The 21624-nt window shown below is 39.6% G+C and overlaps 1 protein-coding gene across 3 annotated transcripts in view; it reads right to left on the reverse strand.

Annotated features, from left to right (window-relative positions):
* sws (patatin like phospholipase domain containing sws) overlaps positions 1-21624 on the reverse strand; it is a 469178-nt gene that overhangs the window by 305199 nt on the left and 142355 nt on the right. For all 3 annotated transcript variants that reach the window (XM_090369181.1, XM_090369180.1, XM_090369179.1), the window contains exon 11: positions 15552-15688. In XM_090369181.1, the coding sequence (XP_090225307.1) occupies positions 15552-15688 (137 nt within the window). The remainder of the gene's footprint in view (positions 1-15551; positions 15689-21624) is intronic.

Consider the following 21624-nt stretch of genomic DNA (forward strand, 5'->3'; position numbering starts at 1 on the left):
CTTCCAAGATGACAATGCGCAGAGCCATCAGACACATGTTGTGCAGGAATGGTTTGAGGAACACAGTTCTGACTTCCAACATATCAACTGGCCTCCGAACTCCCCCGATATCAATACCAGAGAGCACTTGTGGGACACTATGGAAAGGCATATCAGGTGTCTGGATACACCAATCACCTCCATACCTGCATTGCTGACCAATTACACATAGCCTGGTTAGTCATACCTCCCAAACGCTTCAGACATCTTGTTGAATCAATGCCACGTCGGATAGCTTTACTGAGGGCAAAAGTATTAGGTAGTGACCTATGAAGTATTAGGTAGGTGATTATAATTCAGTGACACGCACACGTTTTGATTTTTGAAGAGGACCATAAATCTCAGTAATTTGGGAAACGCTGACCTACAGTAAAAAATTCTACTCACTATCCTTTCTGCTGAGATATATTAACTACACCTCCAAGTAAAGAGACCTTTAAGAATTTTTCTCATCTCCAACAACATTCAACTCCAGATCTCTCCAAGTGAGTGACAAGCAGCAAAGCCACAATAACATCGCAGAGAATATAACAGAAATACTGTTCAAGGTTTAGGCCTAAATGGATGTCAGATCAATACAGAAGAAAAATGCATGGGATGCATATAAATTAGCAGGCGACACAGAAGGCTATGTTAGATATAGGTTAGTCTGTAATCAAGTCAAAAAGGAGGTTAGGCAAGTGAAGGCAGATTATGAGAAATCTTTGGCAAGGATGCAAAGAAAAACAGCAAAGACTTCTTTACTTATATAAACTCTACAAGGAAGGGGATGAATCAGGTTGGTCCACTTGATATCAATGGTTTGACTGTTACTGATCGTGGTCAGATAGCTTACAAACTGAAAAAGTACTTTGCATCTACATTCACACACTACAAATTCTGTATGGAAGTGGAGGACAGAAACTTATTAAAATATAACAGGGTCCTTGAGGTTGGTCACAGACATTCTCTCAGATATGCCAGACAAGCTGTTCTTGCTACCTTGGAGTCTAAAACGCTGATGGAACTGATATTCGGGTGACACTCAAGTCAAAGTGGACCCAATTTCGGCAAAGTCCGGACGGTCTATGACAGCCAAATCCTCTGCTTGCACCTTCACGATGGTGGGACTGTTAGTAATCCTGGGTATAACCTTCATGCACAAGTACATGGTGGGTGACCACCCAGGTGTGAACCAACGTAAGCAGGGGTCGAGGTGTGGCGCCCACACCACATGGAGGAACGCCGCCCCTCTATGTTACCAGCCAGTACTAGGTGGTAGATGACTCTCATCAACCGGTGAAATACCACCACTTTGCTTATTGGAGGCTTGAAGTGGTGGAACCCATGTTTAGTCTCTAGAGCTAAGTTCCAGCCAACCCTTCCCTATCTCTTCCATCATGCAGTATGATTGATGATTTTTGAGGTTATGATGAATGTCGTGGCGAGATCCAATATTCCTTACATTTCGAGGGTACAGCTCTAAAACGGTGTTCGCAGGCCGGCTGCTAGTTAGTACACCAGACTGAACCTATTGGTAACTCTCTAGGATGCTTCCGGATCAGCTAGTGTATAATCTTGCTACCTCTACTCTGCCAGGTAGTGACTGGAGGGAGTCCGAGTAGTGTGTATGCGGGGAGCATTGTCGAGGCCACGTTATGTCAAGGATCTGGGTATATTCTTACCACATGTACGCCATATCCAAAAATTTCATTACTTCATACAGCATGTCCCACCCACTTTTCCTTACTATTGAATACACCATGAATTGTCAAAATAATAGAGCAAGCTTATCTGCGAAAAGATCTAAACCTCCCAAGAACTTCCTAATTCATTTCACAAATATACGTGGTCTCAATTCTAATCTCAACGATGTCCATTTCCACTTGCAGTCTTCCAAACCCCATGTACTTTTTCTGACTGAATCTCAGTTATCAGTTGATTCAACTACTGCTCATCTCAGATGTCCAAATTATTTGCTGTATGATTCCTTTTGCCTCAAAGGTGGTACTTGTGCATATGTCCATTCTGATATTCCCTGTCAAAGACTTGGCAATTTGGAATCTCCTCTCTTTGATCTTCTCTGGCTTAAAATCTCTCTACCTCATTGTGTAAAATTCATCTGTTGTCTCTACCGTTCTCCCAACTCCACTAATCACTTGGAGCTCTTTGACTTCCTCTCTTTGCAACTTGACTTTCTCCAGTCCAACTTTCCTAACAGTGAGGTAATTTTCCTTGGTGATTTTAACGTTCACAACTCCAGCTGGCTTCCATTTTCTAGTCACACTGACCCAGCAGGTCGAGATGCTGAGGCTTTTGCAATTACTAATGACCTAGCACAGATTGTTCATTTACCTACAAGAATACCGGACAATCCTAATCATACAGCCAATACGCTTGATCTTTTTCTCACAAACAACCCTTCTAAGTACAAGGCTGAAGTGAGAGGTCCTTTAGGCACTTCAGATCACAACTTGGTGATTTTCTCTTCTCCAATGGAACCTTTATCTCATGGCTATTCCCAACCTCGTATTGTTTGGCATTACAAGAATGCAAAATGGGATGACCTGCGAGACTTCTTTTCTTCTTTTCCTTGGTCTGATTACTGTTTCAAAACTTCTGATGTCAACATTTGCTCAGATCGTGTCAGTGAAATTATTCTTGCAGGAATGGAAACCTTTATCCCACACTCCACTTTAAAATCTCGTCCTTTATCTAAACCTTGGTTTTCCAATAAATGTGCTAAGGCTGTCCAAGAGAAGAACGTTGCATATCGTAATTGGCTTGTTTCTTGTTGTTGTTTGGTTTTTAGGAGCATTAGCAACTAAGGCCATATTGCTCCGGGATATACGGTGGTCATTCCATGATCTTTCCGCATTCTCCATATTTGGTGGTGACGGGCTCGAACCCCGGTCTAATCAAGAAGCGTGTGCTACGCACTGCTGCTCCTTCCCACCTGGCTACGGAGGCGCCTAGGCTTGTTTCTAATTCTTCAGTTTCATTTTCTGCCTACACCAAAGCTCGCAACAATTGTAAAGCAGTTATTAATCAGTCCAAACTAGAGTTTGAACAGGCTAAGAGTAGAAAACTTGCTTCTTGCCCTAATGGTAGCCGAGCATTCTGGTCTCTTGCCAAAGCTATTGGCCGCAACTTTTGCCCATCTCTGCTCCCACCTCTGTCCAAACCAGATGGTTCTGTTGCCACTTCAGCCAAGGATAAAGCTGACCTGCTAGCATCCCATTTTTCTTCGAGCTCATGTATTAATGATTTGGTAAAACACCTCCCACCATTCCTAACACGCTCCATTCAATGCCTCCTGTGGTCTTCCGTCAAAAGGATATCAGAAGGATTTTGATGAATCTTGATGCTAAGAAAGCTCCAGGTCCTGATGGTATTTCTCCACTTGATCTCAAAACCTGTGCTCCTGAACTTACTCCTATTCTTTGCCGCCTTTTTTCACTTTCTTATTCCAAAGGTGTTTTTCCTTCTGCTTGGAAATTTGCTCATATCCAGCCAGTTCCTAAAAAGGGTGACAAATCCCTCCCATCCAATTATCGTCCCATTCCAATTACTTCTACTCTTTCTAAAGTAATGGAGAAATCAATTAACCGCCAACTCTTAAACTACCTAGAAACCTTCCGTCTGATCAACGATCGCCAGTATGGATTCCGTCAGTGTCGATCCACTGGTGATATTCTCGCTTATGTTACCCATTTATGGACTAATTCAATGGAAAGGTTCGGTGAAACACAAGTAGTTGCTCTTGACATCTCAAAGGCTTTTGATCGTGTTTGGCATAAAGGTCTTCTAAACAAGCTTCCATCTTATGGTTTGCCAACTGTTTTTAGTAATTGGTTATCCAGTTTTCTCTCTGATCGCTCACTGAGGGTGATGGTAGATGGCTTTCTGTCTTCTAACTTCTTCACTAATGCCGGTGTCCCCCAAGGTTCAGTTCTTTCCCCTACTCTTTTCCTCTTGTATATCAATGACCTTCTTCCATTGACTGGAAATCCTATCCATAGTTTTGCCGATGATAGCACATTGCATTCAACTTTCCATTTTGAGAAACCTTGTCCAGCTCAATCAGCTTCAAGTTCTCGAAAATCTGCTGCCAATTCCTTAAATGCCAATCTTCAGGTAATTCTCCAGTGGGGCAAAGACAACTTAGTTGATTTCAACCCTTCTAAAACTCAATCTTGTCTTATATCTCGCAAAAAGGATTCTTCTGCTCCTATGCTTATCTTTAGTGACACTCCGATTTCTAGGAAAAATGATATATCTCTTTTGGGGATTACCCTGACTTCTAATCTCTCTTGGCACAAGCACATTACAAATATTGCTTCCTCTGCATCTAAAAAACTTGGTTTTCTCTTTCGCTCTCGGCGTTACTTTTCTCCCAAACAGCTGCTCACTCTGTATAAATCGCAAATCCGCCCTGCCATGGAATATTGTTCCCACATTTGGGGTGGTGCCCCCAAAACCTCTCTCAGGCTTCTTGATTCCATTCAGAAGAGGGTAGTTAGGTTAATTAATGATTCATCTCTAACAGAGTCTCTCCACTCGCTTTCTCATAGACGCACCGTTTCTGCTGCATGCCTCTTCTACAGATACTTCCATGGGCACTGTTCTTCTGAATTGGCTTCTATAATTCCCGCTCTCTCTTTCAAAACAGTCCGAACACGTGCCGCCACCAGCCAACATCCATTTACTGTCCAACTTCAAACCCACAGAACCAACTTTTCATCTTCCTCATTTATTCATTCAACTGCCATTTTCTGGAACAACCTTCCTTCATACATATTTCCTGAAAATTACAATCTACAGAAGTTCAAGTCCAATATCAACAAATATCTTCTTTCATCTTCTCAACCTCCAACCCAAGCACGGTACTAAGTACTATAGGTTATAATACCTCTCGTGTTTGGGGTTCTCATAAAAAAAAAAAAAAAAAAAAAAAGGAACTTAATAAATTTGTAATAACTGAGAGCAAAATGGAGGAGAAATTGAAGTTAAAGATAAGAAAGGCACTTGGAGTGGATGGGATCTATCCAGTTATATTAAAGGAGACGGCAAAGAAAGTAAGCAAACCCTTAGCAATAATTATGAGACCATCACTGGACTAACAGGAGGTCCCCAGGCACTGGAGATGTGCAAATGTATCAATTCACAAAGTCAAAAATCATAACCCCAATTCACAAAGGGAGATCAAAGGGTGACACGGGTAATTACAGACCTGTTAGTTTAACTTCTGTTAAAGGGAAAATAACGGAGTCACTGGTTAAAGAAGCATTGCAGGATCATCTAGACAAGACTGCAGTAATAATTCAGACAGCATGGGTTTGTTAAGGGGAAGTCTTGTCTGACCAATCTGACTGGATACTATGCTGTTGTTACAAAGGAACTGGATGTAAAAAATAATTTTGATATCATATACAGTAACCCTCAATTTAACAAACCCTGATATAACGGACCGGACAAATAATAATACAGTAATGTACATATTAATCTCAACCATATTATTTTTTTAAGTTATACAAAACTTCAATGTTATTATTAATTACATATTAATAATAATTACCTATTCCCATTATTGTTTTGATAATTACCTACTTTTATTTTTATAATCAAATTCAGGAAATTGTTTTTCTGTGATTTCTGAACTGACTTTATTAAATAATTTTGCAATCCTTACAATTTAAAATGGCATCAAGTGTTAGAGGAGTTAAAAGAATGCGTGTGAACTTAAATGTGGCACAGAAATTAGAGCTAATTGAGAGCACGTGTTTGTGAAATTTACGGTGTAAAAAAACAGTTTCTGATATCTGTAAATTAAAGGCCAAATTGCAACATTTTTCTTTAAAATAAAGTGTTGATAGCTCTAAATGTGGTTCTACAGAGGGGAGTAGAAAACACATGAAAGTTGTGCAAGATAAAAACTTAGAAGAAACTGTGTATAAGAGGTATGTTCAACAGAGATCTAGTGGCATTAATGTATGAAGTTTTGAGTGGAATCTGCATGTGAAACCATTGGAAAACCCTTGGGACTTAATGTTAAGGGAAGTGATGGGTGGCTGTGGCATTTTAGAAAAAGGTATGGCATTGTGAACAAGAAAACCTGTGGTGAATCTTTTTAAGTGCAGACACTTCACAAGTTGAGCCATTTATAAAATTTATAAATGAACTTATTAAATCTGAGGGCCCTATTTTATCACAGGTTTACAATGCCAATGAAATTGGCCATTTAATTCTATCATGCTGTTCCTGAAAATATGCTGGCCTACAAACATGAACAAAGCATTCCTGCTCGCAAGTTAAGTAAGGAGCGAATTTCTGCCTTACTTTGTGCAAATGCCTGATGGCTTGCATCACCTAAAGCTCATGGTGGTAGGGAAATCAAAGAAACCACACACACTCTTAAAGGCATTATGAATCAGTTGCCTGTTACCAGCTCAAAGAATGCATTGTTTACTTCAGAGATTTTTTTTCTGACTGGTTGTTCAACCACTTTGTCCCTGATGTGAGGTGCTTCCAGACAGATGTTCTGAAAATTTCCCCCAACAATGTAAAGGCATTGTTGCTTCTTGACAATGATCCCTGCTCATCCTAGTGCTGAGAAGTTAGTGTTAGTAAGGATGGCAGAATTAAATGTCTTTTTTTTCCTCCTAACAAAACTTCAGTTATTCAGCCAATGGACCAGGGAATAATTGCAGCCTGCAAGAGGCTGTATAAGAAGAACTTTTTAGAAAAAGTAATGGTTGTGTTGGAGGATGAAGAAGATGCAGAAGATACAAGAGGAGCCAAGGCACTTCAGAATCTATGAGCCTACAACATTAAGTCTGCACTCTAACTTTGCAGCTGCTTGGAAGGAAATGAAGACTAAAACTTTAGCAAATGGTTGGAAGAAGTTGTTATACAATATTGAACTGGATTTGGAAGAATTTGAGGCAAATGACTTTCGGCACACTCTTGTAAATGCTGACAACCTGGAAACAACTGAAGAAGAAATTGTGGATGAGGTTCAATATGGCAGGGGGAAGAAGAAGACGACGACATTGAGGAAGAGCAAATTACACCAGCATGGCCTACACTGTCTGAAATGAGAAATCTCATGGACATCGACATCCACTACGTAGGGACATCTTCTGACCCTGAAATTGTCCCTTACTATGAATATTTTCGGCAGTTCAGGGTGATCATTATTAAGAAACAACGGAGTGGCAAAAAACTGAAGCTGGACGCTTTCTTTAAGCAAACTTCACCGACTCCCACTCCTATTTCACCTCCAACTGCTTGTATATCTCAACCGTCTACAAGCAAACAGATGACAACCAATGCCTCCATTTGTGAACATTCCAGAAGAATCTGAAGCTGAGGATTCCCCTTCATCTCTATCTTCAGATACTGAATAACGACTATTGTACTACTACCACTAATGGTCACGGCAAAATACTCTTCAACTACACTGCCAAAAAGGTGAGTAAATATTACATATTCTTTATAATAATTTAAGAATTTTATATTGTACAGTACTGTATATTGTATTAAAGCTTTTTTTTTTTTTTTTTTTTTTTTTACATTAAGAACAATAAAAAATGTCCCCCAGGTTACATTCGATTTAACGGACACCCCTTCTCCCCTATTATTAGTCTGTTAAATTGAGGATTTACTGTACTTGGATTTCAGGAAAGCTTTTGACACTGTTGCACATGGTAGAAGACTACTGTACAAATTGGAGCAGTATAGCATTAAGGGCAAATTTTTACAATGGATAAGAGGGTGGTTGAGTGGGAGAAGACAGAGAGTAGTAATCAATGGACACTGCTCTCAAGCGTTTAGGGCATAAGCCTCAAGCTATGAAGGAGTCTAGACTATGTATAAATATAGTGCAAATGCATCAGAAATACATAGCTATATCTGAATAAATCAGAATATTGGTAAAGCGGCATCGTTTTAAGTTATATCTCATATTGTGAATACCTTCACAACGAGTTGCCATGATATTGCACTACTTCGAATAAGTAACGCCATGATATTGCACTACTTCGAATAAGTAACGGCCAAATAGCCCTGAAACGGTGCCGTCTGGGTGGTGGTATCCATCTGAGAATAAGTAACATTAGTCTTCTCCTCAGGTGAAGCGTTACTTATTCGAAGTAGTGCAATATCATGGCAACTCGTTGTGAAGGTATTCACAATATGAGATATAACTTAAAACGATGCCGCTTTACCAATATTCTGATTTATTCAGATATAGCTATGTATTTCTGATGCATTTGCACTATATTTATACATAGTCTAGACTCCTTCATAGCTTGAGGCTTATGCCCTAAACGCTTGAGTCTAAATACATGATACACCATCAGGCATCTCTCATATTGTGGAGTTATACTTCATAACTGTTTTGCCATCATTGCATCACTCGGGTACCTACCCACCCACCGAAGAAGGGCCAAATAGCCCTGAAACGGTGCCGTCTGGGTGGTGGTATCCATCTGAGAATAAGTAACATTAGTCTTCTCCTCAGGTGAAGCGTTACTTATTCGAAGTAGTGCAATATCATGGCAACTCGTTGTGAAGGTATTCACAATATGAGATATAACTTAAAACGATGCCGCTTTACCAATATTCTGATTTATTCAGATATAGCTATGTATTTCTGATGCATTTGCACTATATTTATACATAGTCTGGACACTGCTCTTTGTGGTAAAAAAAAAAAAAAAAAAAAGGTAAACTGCAGCCATTATCAACCTACTGCAGGATGGAAGCCTCCTCAACAATTCATGTTGAGGAAAAATGGACCATAATCTGCCACGCTGGTCCAGTGCGGGTTGGCAGATTGACCATATTTAGCAGTTAGGGGCTTTAACCCGAGTCTACTCAAGGAGCGTTTGCTACTGCACTCATGCTTCTGACCACTTGGCTATGGAGGCTGTGGACTAATGTTATTAGTGGAGCACCCCAGGGTTCAGTGTTTGGCCTATTGTTGTTTTGTAAATTTATTAATGATATTGACGAAGGTATATCAGGCTTAATGTCCAAGTTTGCAGATGATTGAAAGGTTGGCAGGGTTGTTAATGACAGTATGCTAATCCAACAGAATCTAGAAAAGTTGGGCAGATGGGTTGAGAAGTGGCAACTGAAGTTTAACAATGACAAATGCAATGTACTGCATATGGGTAGAAGAAACCCCCAGAGAAATGTACCAACTGTGTGATACTATACTCAGGGCGATAGAGAATGAAGAAGACCTGGGAGTAATTGTGCAGTCGGATATGAAGTTTTCTGAGCAGTGTAGAGAGGCTGCCAAAGCAGCTCATGGGTCTGTCAATAATATACAGGAATTTTGCTAGTAAGGAAAAGGAGGCGATTATTCCTTTGTCAGGCCATGCCTTGAGTACTGCATACAGGTCTGGAGGCCACATTTTAGGAAGGATGTAGAATTGTGAGTACAGAGAAGGGCAACAAGTTTGGTGAGGAGGGACTGAAGGGTTCCTCTTACCAAGAAAGGCTTAAGTTTTGCAAATTGCAGTGTCTGGATTTTTTTTTTTTTTTTTTTTTGATTTGGTAGTTGTTGGCGCATCGGCTTCTGTGGCCATATTGCACCTCCCAAGGTTTTTTGCAGTACTTTGATCCAAGCCCGAGGCGGGAATCGAACCCGCGACCTTTGGGTTGCCGGGCAGGTACTTTACCCACGCAGTGTCTGGAGACAAGGCACCTGCGAGGTGATCTGATTCAAATTGAGGAAAGACATTGTAGAATAGATTTGTGGAAATTTGCCTTTAGTCAGCGGGTAGTTGATTGCTGGAACAAACTTCCATTTGTCATTGTGAAAGTTGATAGCTTAAATTCAAGAAAGAACTGGACAAACTTTTAGAACAAATGGATGTATGAAATAGAATTTTTTTTTTTTTTTTTTTTGGCTGATGCTGTATAAGCTTGCTTTCTTGCATCACATGCCTCTACTAATGCTAAGAGGAAATTTTTCATTACGGTTAAAACAGTGCACACAAGAGAGAGAGAGAAGCAAATTGGAAATTACAGAGGCATGGAGTTGGGTGCCGACAACACCAAGGAGAGTACATGGTGTCCTAGCAATGATCAATCAAATATCTGCATTTAGAGGTAGGAAGGTCATAGGTTCACCATATAAGCCAATGGTGGGAATACAGTTGGAATGGTGTCCAAGTATGGGGACTACACCCAGAAAGAGACTGATTTTCTTGACGGGTTCAAAGATGGACAACATGCTTGGTGGAATTGGCAGAAGGGTGGCCACATAAGGAAAGACCTCAAATCAATAGTAAACTGAATGTGGACAAATTTTGATGGTTGGAAATAATACTAGAACTACGATATAAGGGGTACAGGAATAAATTACCACCATAGGTAACTGATTTTGACAGCTTAGGAAAATTCAAAAGTCAGTTGAATTAGCACTTATGAGAGGAGGGATGTGTGTGTGCGCGTGTGTGTGTGTTTTGCCAGTGCAGCAAAAGCCTAGGAAAATATCAATACCACCATATGGCAAATACTAATACCTTTTGGTCAAATGTTACCTAAAAGTAAACAGATCACTTCTAGAATCTGATCAATTCCAAGTGAAAGCTAGGTCAGCATGTGGTAAGAGGTGATTAGGTGAAAGCAAGATGATAGTGGGGATTTTTTACTAGCCACCCACCCACCTTTGAGGAGTATGATAAAAATCTGTTTGAATAAATTGAATGGCCATTACAGGTGACTACTATCTCTATAGACTGGAAATTGTGGCCCAGCAATATACTAAGTAGGGTAGTTTTTTTTTAATCAACTGGGAAACCTATTTGTTAGAGAATGTTGGAGAAGTAATAAGCTCAAAGTTGCATGACTTGGTTCTTACCAGAGATATATCACACAATGATAGAAACCATAATTTAAAAAAAAAAAAATGGGTAGTATCCAAAAAATTTCGGTAATCAATAGAAAAAGTGAATGTCTCAATTTCAAGAAGACAATACTCGACTGAAGTATTTCTTGGAATCCATCAAGTGGAGTGCAATTATATGATGTGGGATATGAATACATCATTACAAATGCTTAACAAATTTACTGTGAAAGTAGCAATTTACCAGAAAAGAAAGATGTCAAAATAGATGACAAGAGAGCTTAAAGAGTAAAAATTAGGAAAACAACAACATGGATTTAGTATTAGTACTGATAAACAGTGCAAGGAAGCACGCTTACATAGCATCAGCAAAAAAAAAAAAAAAAAAAAAAAAAAAAAAAACTTAACCCACCTCATTTTTCCATTTTTCTCTAATAATTTGCCTAATTCTTACTTAAATTTAGTTAAACTATCAGCTTCAGAACAAAAGATGGAAGTTTGTTCCAACATCAATCACTCTTGGTTGAAAGCAAATTTTTGCACGTATATTCTAGAACCATCCTTTTTTTCAATTTATGTCCCATTATGTGTGCTGAGAAATAGTAATGAGGCCAACAGCATTTAGTTTACTAAATCTATTTAAAGCCTTAAATGAATCAATCAAGTCTCCTCACAATACTCGACTGAAGTATTTCAGTCGTATTTCAGTAGCACACTGCTAGGTAGCACACTACCTAGTTTCCGAGCACTGCAATTTGCAGAACTGAAGTCTTTTATGGCAAGAGTACCCTTTGGTATCCTTAACTAATCTTGTTGCTCTTCTCTGCACCCATTACGATAATCCACGTCTTAAAATAAAGCTTCAGACTCGTATGCAGTATTCAAGATGTGGCCTAACCATTGCCTACACTGCAAACAGGAAAATTACCTTCTTGTTCCTGCTGGAAAAATTCCTGTATATCACTGACAGAAGCCCACGAGCTGTCCTTGTAGCTTGTAAGCACTGCTCAACTTCATGTTGAACAGTACAATTACTCCTAGGAGTTTCATTCATTTTCTGCCACCTTCAGTGTGGTACCACACAAATCGCACACTATTTTGGGACAACTGCTACCCATATGCAGTTAACCCATTAACTTGCATTTATCAATGTTAAACATCAATTGCCACTTCTCAGCCCATTAGTCCAATTTTTAAAGATTGGGTTTCAGTAGCATGTCTTGTTTCCTGTCATTAACAATTTCTGTGTCATCTGCCAACTTAGACAATAAACTTAATATGCCTTCATCAATATTGGTAATAAATACTGAAAAGAGTAGTAGTAGTAGTAGAAAGCAAGTGTATGAGCTTATGCAGCAGCAGCCAAAAAAAAAAAAATATCACACCATTCCCTTCAAATGCCTGTCCAGTTCCTCCTTAAATTTATTTAACCTATCAACTTCCACAACGATAGATGGAAGTTTGTTCCAGCAATTAACCACTCGCTGGCTAAAGGCAAATTTCTGCACATCTATTCTACATCTCTCTTTTCTTAATTTGAAAATATGTCCCCTTAGGTTTGTAATCTGAACAAGTGAAAGGATCCGATCAGAATTCAGCGTGCTCAACCCATTCAAGGCCTTATACACCTCAATCAGATCACTGCGCAGGTGCCTAGTCTCCAGCCACTGCAATTTGCAGTGGCTTAAGCCTCTCTTGGTAAAAGTATCCCATTAGCATTAGCATTAGTAGAGGCATTTGATGCAAGAAAGCAAGCTTATGCAGCATCAGCCAAAAAAAAAAAAAAAACCCACTTCCACTTCACCCCTCTGTTCGTTCAAAATACCTGTCCAGCTGAGCCTTAAACTTATTTAGGCTATCAACCTCCACCACAAGGGATGGAAGTCTGTTCCACCAACCAACCACCCGCTGGCTAAAGGCAAATTTCCGCACGTCTATCCTACATCTGTCTTTCCTCAATTTGAATTTATGCCCTCTCAGGTGATTTTTCTGAGCTAGAGGAAGAATCCCATCAGCATTGAGCATGCTTAAACCATTCAAGGCTTTATACACCTCTATCAGATCACCTCGCTGGTGCCTAGTCTCCAGACACTGTAATTTGCAAAATTTAAGCCTTTCTTCGTAAGAGCACCCCTTTGTTCCATTCACTAATCTTGTTGCCCTTCTCTGTACTTGTTCCAGCAGCTCTACATCCTTCTTGAAATGAGGCCTCCAGACCTGTATACAGTACTCTAGGTGTGGCCTGACCATCGCCTTATACAATGGAATAATCACCTCCTTATCCCTGCTGGAAAAATTCCTGTATATCATTGACAATACTCCATGAGCTACTCTTGCAGCCCTTCTGCACTGCTCAGAGAACTTCATATCTGCCTGCACAACCACCCCCAAGTCCCTTTCATTCTCTACCACTGTCAGTGTAGTACCACAGAGTTGATACGTTGCTCTGGGGTTGCTGTTTCCCATGTGTAGTACTTTACATTTATCAATGTTAAACTTCATTTGCCACCTCTCAGCCCATCTGCTCAACCTTTCCAGATCCTGTTGCAGCAGCATAGTGTCAGTAGTGTCCTTGACAACCCTGCCAACCTTTGTATTGTCTGCAAACTTGGACATTAAGCCCTTCATGACCCTCACCAATCTTGTTGCCCTTCTCTGTACACGCTCAATCAAATTTACATCCTTCCTAAAATGAGGCCTCCAGACCTGTAAACAGTACTCAAGGCATGGCCTGACCATTGCCTTATACAGAGGGACAATCACCTCCTTTTCCCTGCTAGCAAAATTCCTATATATCATTGACAAAACCCCATGACCTGCCCTGGCAGCCTGTCTGCATTGCTCAGAAAACTTCATATCTGACTGCACAATTACTCCCAGGTCATTTTCATTTTCTACCACCTTAAGTGAAGTACCACACAGTTGGTGTGTTTCTCTGGGGTTACTTCTACCCATATGCAGTACTTTGCATTTGTCAAGGTTAAACTCGAGTTGCCACTTCTTAGCCCATCTGCCCAAATTATCTAGATCCTGTTGCAGTAGCACACTGCCATTACTGTTATTAACAACCCTGCCAACCTTTGTATCATCTGCAAACTTCAACACTAAGCCTTATATACCTTCATCAATATCATTGATAAATGTTTGTTTTTGTATTGTACTTTACTTATTTCCTCCTGGATTTTAATAATAATTCAAAGATAACACATACATCACATTTTTTCCTGTGATTAATATAACAAACAAATAGTAATAATTGATGATTTATATTTAATCAACCGATAACAAAAAATGAGCTCTACAAAAGAACAACTCGTGTGCAAACAGAGAACTGTGATAATATCTTTTCTGCACACCTGCCACATTGCCAATTCATTCCTTCAATCAGAATGTGGTAACAAACAATATCTAGTGCTTCAGCTATAATATATGGATAGCTTATGCATAAGTATGAAAAAAAACTCCAAATTTCTGTTTATCCAATTTTAATGAAATTTGGAATGGAGTGACATGGCATGGAAACTGGCACTTTAGCATATGCAAATATGCCTTAAAAACTCTTCAGTTAACAAAAACTCAAGGTTAGTGAAGCAAACTTAATATTTCATTGACATTTAAAAAGCACAGGAAAGGGGAGATTAGTTAAAAAGATATTTGAAGCAAAAATTAAAGGTATTAGTATCAGGCATATTGGTGCAAGGAAGTCCTGGGCTTTTGCTGTACGAGCAAAAAAAAATTAATAAACCACCTATTTGACTCTCTCCTCACATGGGGATCTATCCAGCTGAGCTTTGAATATCCTCAAGCTGTCAGCCTCAACTATCCACAGAGGCAACTTATTAAAATAAGTAAAAACTCGCTGGTTAAAAGAAAACAAATCCAATCTAAAACCTCTCCCACCCATAATTTGAATTTATGGCCTCTAGTTCTGGGATCACTTAAAACAGTCAAAATTTCACCCTTTATCATTCTACTTTCACTGCTGAGAGCCTCGTACATCTCCACCAAAGCTCCTCTAAGATGTATAGTTTCTAAGCTCTGCAGCCTACATATTCAAAGTCTTTTCTCATATGGATGCCCTTTTGCCAATCACCAGGAGCATTGCCATATTTGTATCATTTTAAGAAACTGTCTTTTTTTGCACAGTATTCCACTAGGTCTAGAGGCAGATCAGGAGAAAGATAGACTGATGTTGTCCAACAAGCATTAAGGGAAAGAGAACTTCTAGTTATAACCTAAAGATCTAACAGGTAGAGAGAATGGTATGGAGTAAAATAATGAACGGAAAGCTTACAGTCCACAAAGACTGATTTCTGCTATCAGACTGACCAGTGTACCCACTGAGTGTAATGAATTTGGGTGATAATGTTTTGTGCTTCATATTTTAGTTTGGTTAGGCATGACTCTTTAAGGCTGGTTGGCTCTTGGTTGACTCACTGTGACAACCAATTCGACAAAGCATTATTACGAAAAAGGCTTTATAGAGAATTCTTTCTAGTCTGCATGTGAATAGACCCTCTGACCTTTTCTAAATAAAATAACTGGTAAGGGAATGGATTAACTAGGCTACCAAGCATGTCTCACTATTTGAATATAATGATAATTGAGAAAAAATCTGTATCTATTAGAGAGAGAGAGAGAGAGAGAAATTTTAATAATAAATACTTGCATGTTTCTGGGGAGAGGTAGGCAATGGTTTGAATTCAACCGAAATAGAACTTTTCCTCTGTAATACTACTCCATTTGTAGAAATATCAGGACTCAATTCAGCTTCCCTGCTTTCTTCAGCATCTGACCCATCTGTGCCTAAAAAGGGGAAAAATATCACAGCAGCTTTTAGCAATGACTTCATTGCAATTTGCTTGTTCCTGAAATAATATGAACATGCAAATTATGTTTACAATAAACTTTAAAATGCACAACAAACCATCCCATTGCATTCCACTATATTAACATTAGTAGAGGCATACTATGCAAGAAAGCAAGCTTATGCAGCATCAGCACAAAAAAAAAAAAACCTCCCATTTCACCCCTCCATTCATTCCAAATGCCTGTCCAGCTCAGACTTAAATTTATTTAGGCTATCAACTTCCACAACAAAAAATGGAAGTCTGTTCCACCAATCAACCACCCACTGGCTAAAGGCAAATTTCCGCACCATCTATTCTACAACTGTCTTTCCTCAATTTGAACCTATACCACCTAAGGTTCTTAATCTAAGCAAGAGGAAGAATCACATTAACAGCGTTTAGCTTGCTCAACCCATTCAGGGCCTTATACACCTCAATCAGATCACCTCACAGGTGCCTACTCTCTAGGTGCTGCAATTGCAGAACTTAAGCCTTTCTTGGTAAGAAAGCCACTTTGTTCCCCTCACCAATCTTGTTGCCCCTCTTTGTATTCGTTCTAGCAACTCTACATCTTTCCTAAAATGAGGCCTCCAGACCTGTACACAGTACTCTAGATGTGGCCTGACCATTGCCTTGTACAACAGGATAATCACCTCCCTGTCCCTGCTAGCAAAATTCCTATATATCATTGCCAAAACTCCATGACCAGCCCTGGCAGACCATCTGCACTGCTCAGCAAACTTCATATTTGACTGCACAATTACCCCCAGGTCTCTTTCATTCTCCACTACCCTGATTGTAACCACCAACCCAGTTGGTACATTTTTCTGGGGTTACTGCTACCCATATGTAGTACTTTGCATTTGTCAATGTTAAACTTCAGTTACCACTTCTCAGCCCATTTGCTCAACTTGTATAGGTCCAGTTGGAGTAGCATACTGTCTTTATTGTCGTTAACAACCCTGCCAACCTTTGTATCATCTGCAAACTTGGACATTAATCCTGATATACCTTCATCAATATCACTGAGGAATACACAAAACCACAAAGGGTCCAGTACCAAACCCTGGGGAACTCCACTAATAATATTTGTCCACCGTCTTCCACTTAACCATCCCTTTATCCATTTTAACCACTTACCCTTAATGCCATACCTCTCCAATTTGTACAGCAATCTTCTATGTGCAACAGTATCAAAAGCTTTCCTGAAATCCAAGTACATAATATCTAAATTATTTTTGACATTCAGTTCCTTTCTGACCACATCATAGTATCCAATCAAACTGGTCAGATAAGACCTGCCTTTAATAAACCCATGCTGTGTCTTAACTATTACTGTAATCTTGTCTAGATGATCCTGCAATGCTTCTTTAACCAGTGACTCCATTATTTTCCCCAGAACACAAGTTAAACTAACAGGTCTATAGTTACTTGTGTTACCTTTTGAACCCCCTTTGTGAATTGGTGATATTCTGACACCATACAAAGGGTACTAGGAAAGTTTTGCAATACAGCTTTGTTTATTTAATTTTTTCAAAGTAATTTCCTCTATATTCAATACACCTCTCCATCCTCTGAAACCAATCTTTAAACCAGTTCTGCCAAGTTTCACTAGGGAGTAAAGCACACTCGTTGTCCCAAGCCCGTAGAAGGTCCTCATCACTGGAAAACCGCCTCCCTTTTAGCTTCATTTTCACATGCGGGAACAGTGCAAAGTTGCAGGGAGCAAGGTCTGGTCTGTAGGGAGGGTGCTTGAGAAGTTTCAGTCCTGTCGTGGTTAAATATTCGGTGCAGGCTTTGGCGCGGTGAGCTGGAGCATTTTCGTGATGGAGGTACCAGGTGTCCATTCTTGACTTTGGCCGCAGGTTCTTCATAGATCCAATGACTTTAGGCAGGCATTGTTCAGTATACCACTTAGCTGTGACTGTCTTCTGCATGTCCAAAACGACACGTTCCACAATTCCACTCGATTTGAAAAATACAGCTATCATTTTCTTCTTTACAGATCGGGATTTTCTGACAATTACGGGTGTGTCGTCATCATCAAAGACCCAAACTTTGTTTTGAGCCTTGGTCGGCAGATCGTAATAGTACAGCCAAGTCTCGTCACCTGTCACGATGTTGTTCACATACCGAGATTGTCCCTTATCAAACTTTTTTAACATCTCCCGGCACCAAGTCACACATCGTGTCATCTGCTCTTCAGTCAGTTGATGCGGCACCCAGAGAGAACAAAGTTTCTTCACGTGCAAATGATCTTGCAGAATCGAACGAATTGCTGGTGCATTTAGGCCCAAAGTATCCTCTATCTGTTGGTAGGTCACTCGCCTGTTTTCGTCAAGCATTTTCCTCACAGCAGTAACGTTTTCCTTCGTAACTGACGTTCGTGGCCTTCCCGGCCTCTCAGAATCCTCCAGAGTGAAATTTCCCCTTTGGAATTCTCTATACCACCTGAATATCGTTGTACAATGTGGACAATCATCATCTAGTGCAAGAGTCATTTCTTCTAAGCACTGGTCTATGGTTAAACCACTCACGAAATTATACCGCAAAACTGTCCTTATCTCATTTCGTGACCACGATGCCATCGCAAGCACTTTACACTCTCACTACTAATGAATAACTGAGCCCATCAACTTGGCGCGGCGGCTACTATGCAGGTATGAACATGTCTCAACATGCAGAAACAAGCAGCTTCCTGTGATTCATTGTTGCGTCATATTGCAAAACTTTCCTAGTACCCTTTGTACAAACATACTCAATAGTATGGCTATCTGTTCAATGTTAAGAGCATCCAAAAGTGGAAAGTAATCACAATGGATCTGGGTTGAGTAAACTTGATCCAAACTAGAAGTTTGGATCAACCATACCATTTTATGGAGAGAGGAGGAAATCAGTTCACCTATGGAGCTTTGGAACAATCAATTTCATGCATTCACAGGTATTTTTGGTTGGTAAAAGTATTTTTCAAAGATAAAACTCCATTACAATATCAAAATTTTAAATGACACTATTTTCATAATGCCCACCATCAATACAATCATATCATGGGTACCAAATTTTAAAACAACCAATGTGGTAACAGACAAATAGGTATTAGCCATATAGTTCAGGGAAACCATAAGTTTTTTCTGCACCAGCCAAAGAAAAAAAAAAAGTAAACAAATTATGCACTTTCCTCATGTAGATAACTATCCAGTTGACCTTCAGTTTTTTTCAAACTGACAGCCTCAACAACCTGCAGAGGTAGACTGTTCCAGTAATCAACAACTCACTGGTTAAAAATTTCTGGTTCCTGTTCTGGAATTCTTTATAACAGTGAAAATTTTGGCTTCATTCATTTTACTAACCTCTCTCAGAGCCTTATAAGTCTCATTCAGGTACCCTCTAAGGTACCTGGTTACCAAGCTCTGTAACCCACATAATCAAAGTCTTTTCTCGCACATCTGTCCTTTTTCCAATCTCACCCTGTGAGTTACCTATCTTTGGACCTTTTCAAGTAGCTCAATATCTTTTTTAGACAAGGTCTTCATAATTGGAAACAGTATTCCAAGTGCAGTCTTACAATTCCCTTAAACGGTGGGAATATGTCCTGCCTGTTTCTACAGGCTATTGTTCAATAAATCAACAGGACACCATGGGCTTTGCTGGCCACCTGTCTACACAGCCCAGAGAACTTCATATCCACCCATATCTCCCATACATAATTCAAGATTTTTTCTTCCTCTACTGTTTTTAATTCAACTCCGCCAAGTATGGAGTTGAATTAAAAAGACCTTGCGTTTTGCTGCATTAAAACAAAGTAAACTACAGTAATTAAAGTAAACTAAAAATAAAGTTTCCTTTGAATGGCGATGTCAACAAACAGAACTATCACTGCTAGGCTACCCATAATCCTAGTTTATGAATTACAACATCATTTGCCAAAAAGGTAATGGTATAGCACACTGCCTGAACTATGATTACCCTTTATTTTATGAAAATGAAAACAACTAAGCAGTTCCAGTCAGTGTGGAATACCACTGTGACATGATTCAGGAATTCCAACTACAATCTGAAGAAATTGATAGATGAGATATGGTATTAACATCTTGGAACAAGCTCTAATACAGCAATAACAAGTACAAGTCTCTTACATGAAACCATTCTTGCTTTGGAGATGTGCCACAGCCATCGTGTGTGCGTGTGTGTAATGGCACACGAGCTGCTGGGGCTATAGTGCGCCTATTCATAGGAAAATGATAAAAAACAAATTTCAGATATATTCACTTTGTTTTATTAGAGAGATGTTTTAGAATTTATGATACATTCCAATTTTTTTCAAAAAAGAGAAAAATTCATTGATGTTTGCATCGTCACCAATAATATGTTTTAATGTCTTCGGTTCTCGAAGATTTCTTAGGGAAAGGAGGATGGATATTTTGTCCTGATGATAGTGAGGGCAGTCAACCAGAATGTGTTTGACTGTTAAATGTGAGGAACAGTGTGGACACATTCCATACATTCCAATTTTATTCAAAAATATGATACATTCCAATTTTTTTCAAAAAAGAGAAAAATTCATTGATGTTTGCATCGTCACCAATAATGTTTTAATGTCTTCGGTTCTCGAAGATTTCTTAGGGAAAGGAGGATGGATATTTTGTCCTGATGATAGTGAGGGCAGTCACCCAGAATGTGCTTGACTGTTAAATGTGAGGAACAGTGTGGACACTGAGGACCCTCTCCTGTAAGTAGATGAAGGAGAATCAGGTAGGTATGTCCTATCACTGCTCGTGCAAGCACTACTACTTCTCTTTGTACTGTTTTGGTGCTAGAGTGCCAAAGCTGTGGATCCTGTTTCAACTGATAAAGTTTATTATTGGTTTGGGTGTGCCATAGCTCTTTCCACTGTGCAAGACATGTTGTTTGTATGATATGATTACAATCATAGATTGGAATAGGAGCAAGGGTTAAATCATAAGTTGATAGATTTTTGGCAGTTTTGTCAGCGAGTTCATTCCCTTTTATCCCCGAATGGGCTGGGATCCAGCAAAAGGCCACTGATTGACGACGTTCCTCAATTTTTAATAAGAGGCTTCTGATTTGGTTTAACATAGGATGAACCTTGTAAGAAAAGTTTTGTATTGCTGTAATTGAGCTTAGAGAGTCAGTGTATACAATATATTTTAGAGATGGGTAGAGATTCAAGTTTTCTGAAGCTAACATTATTGCATGGAGTTCTGCAGAGAAGCTGCTATACTCAGGTGGACAGGAAGCAGAAATGATTGTGGTGGGAAATACTGCTGCTGCTCCAACAGCTGAATGTGATTTGGAGCCATCAGTATATATTGGCAATAAACTAGCATATTTCTGAATATGGCTTGCATGGAGTTGTTTCACGTTGAGTGACGGTAGGTGATTCTTTCCCCATTTTTGAAGATAAGTATCACAAGTTAATTGAGGAGGAGGTGTCCAAAGCAGGTGAGAGCATTTCACTACTTGTAGCCTGTTGACATTAGGAACATTCCAACTCTGAGTTATTTCAATTAGGCGTAAGCCTGCAGGTCTTATTTTACTGGGTTTATTTCTATAGAGGTTTTGCAGTGGTGGATTAAAGAGGTATGGCTCAATAGGACGATGACAGCAACTTTGTATTCGGGCTGCATACTTAAGAAGTAGTGTTTTCCTGCAGAGACAAAGAGGGAGCCCATGTGCTTCAATATATAAACTATGGGTAGGAGATGTAATGAATGCACCAAGGGCAATCCACAATGCACTATGCTGTATAGGGTCCAACCAGCATAGTGTACTCTTTCGGGCAGAATCGTAAATTGGAGCACCATAATCCAAACGGGATCTGATCAATGCTCTGTATAAGAGAAGCAAAGATGCATGATCTGCTCCCCAAGA

Source organism: Mastigoproctus giganteus, chromosome 3 (assembly GCF_048544385.1).
Source record: "Mastigoproctus giganteus isolate SK-2022 chromosome 3, ASM4854438v1, whole genome shotgun sequence".
Lineage (NCBI taxonomy): Eukaryota > Metazoa > Arthropoda > Arachnida > Uropygi > Thelyphonidae > Mastigoproctus > Mastigoproctus giganteus.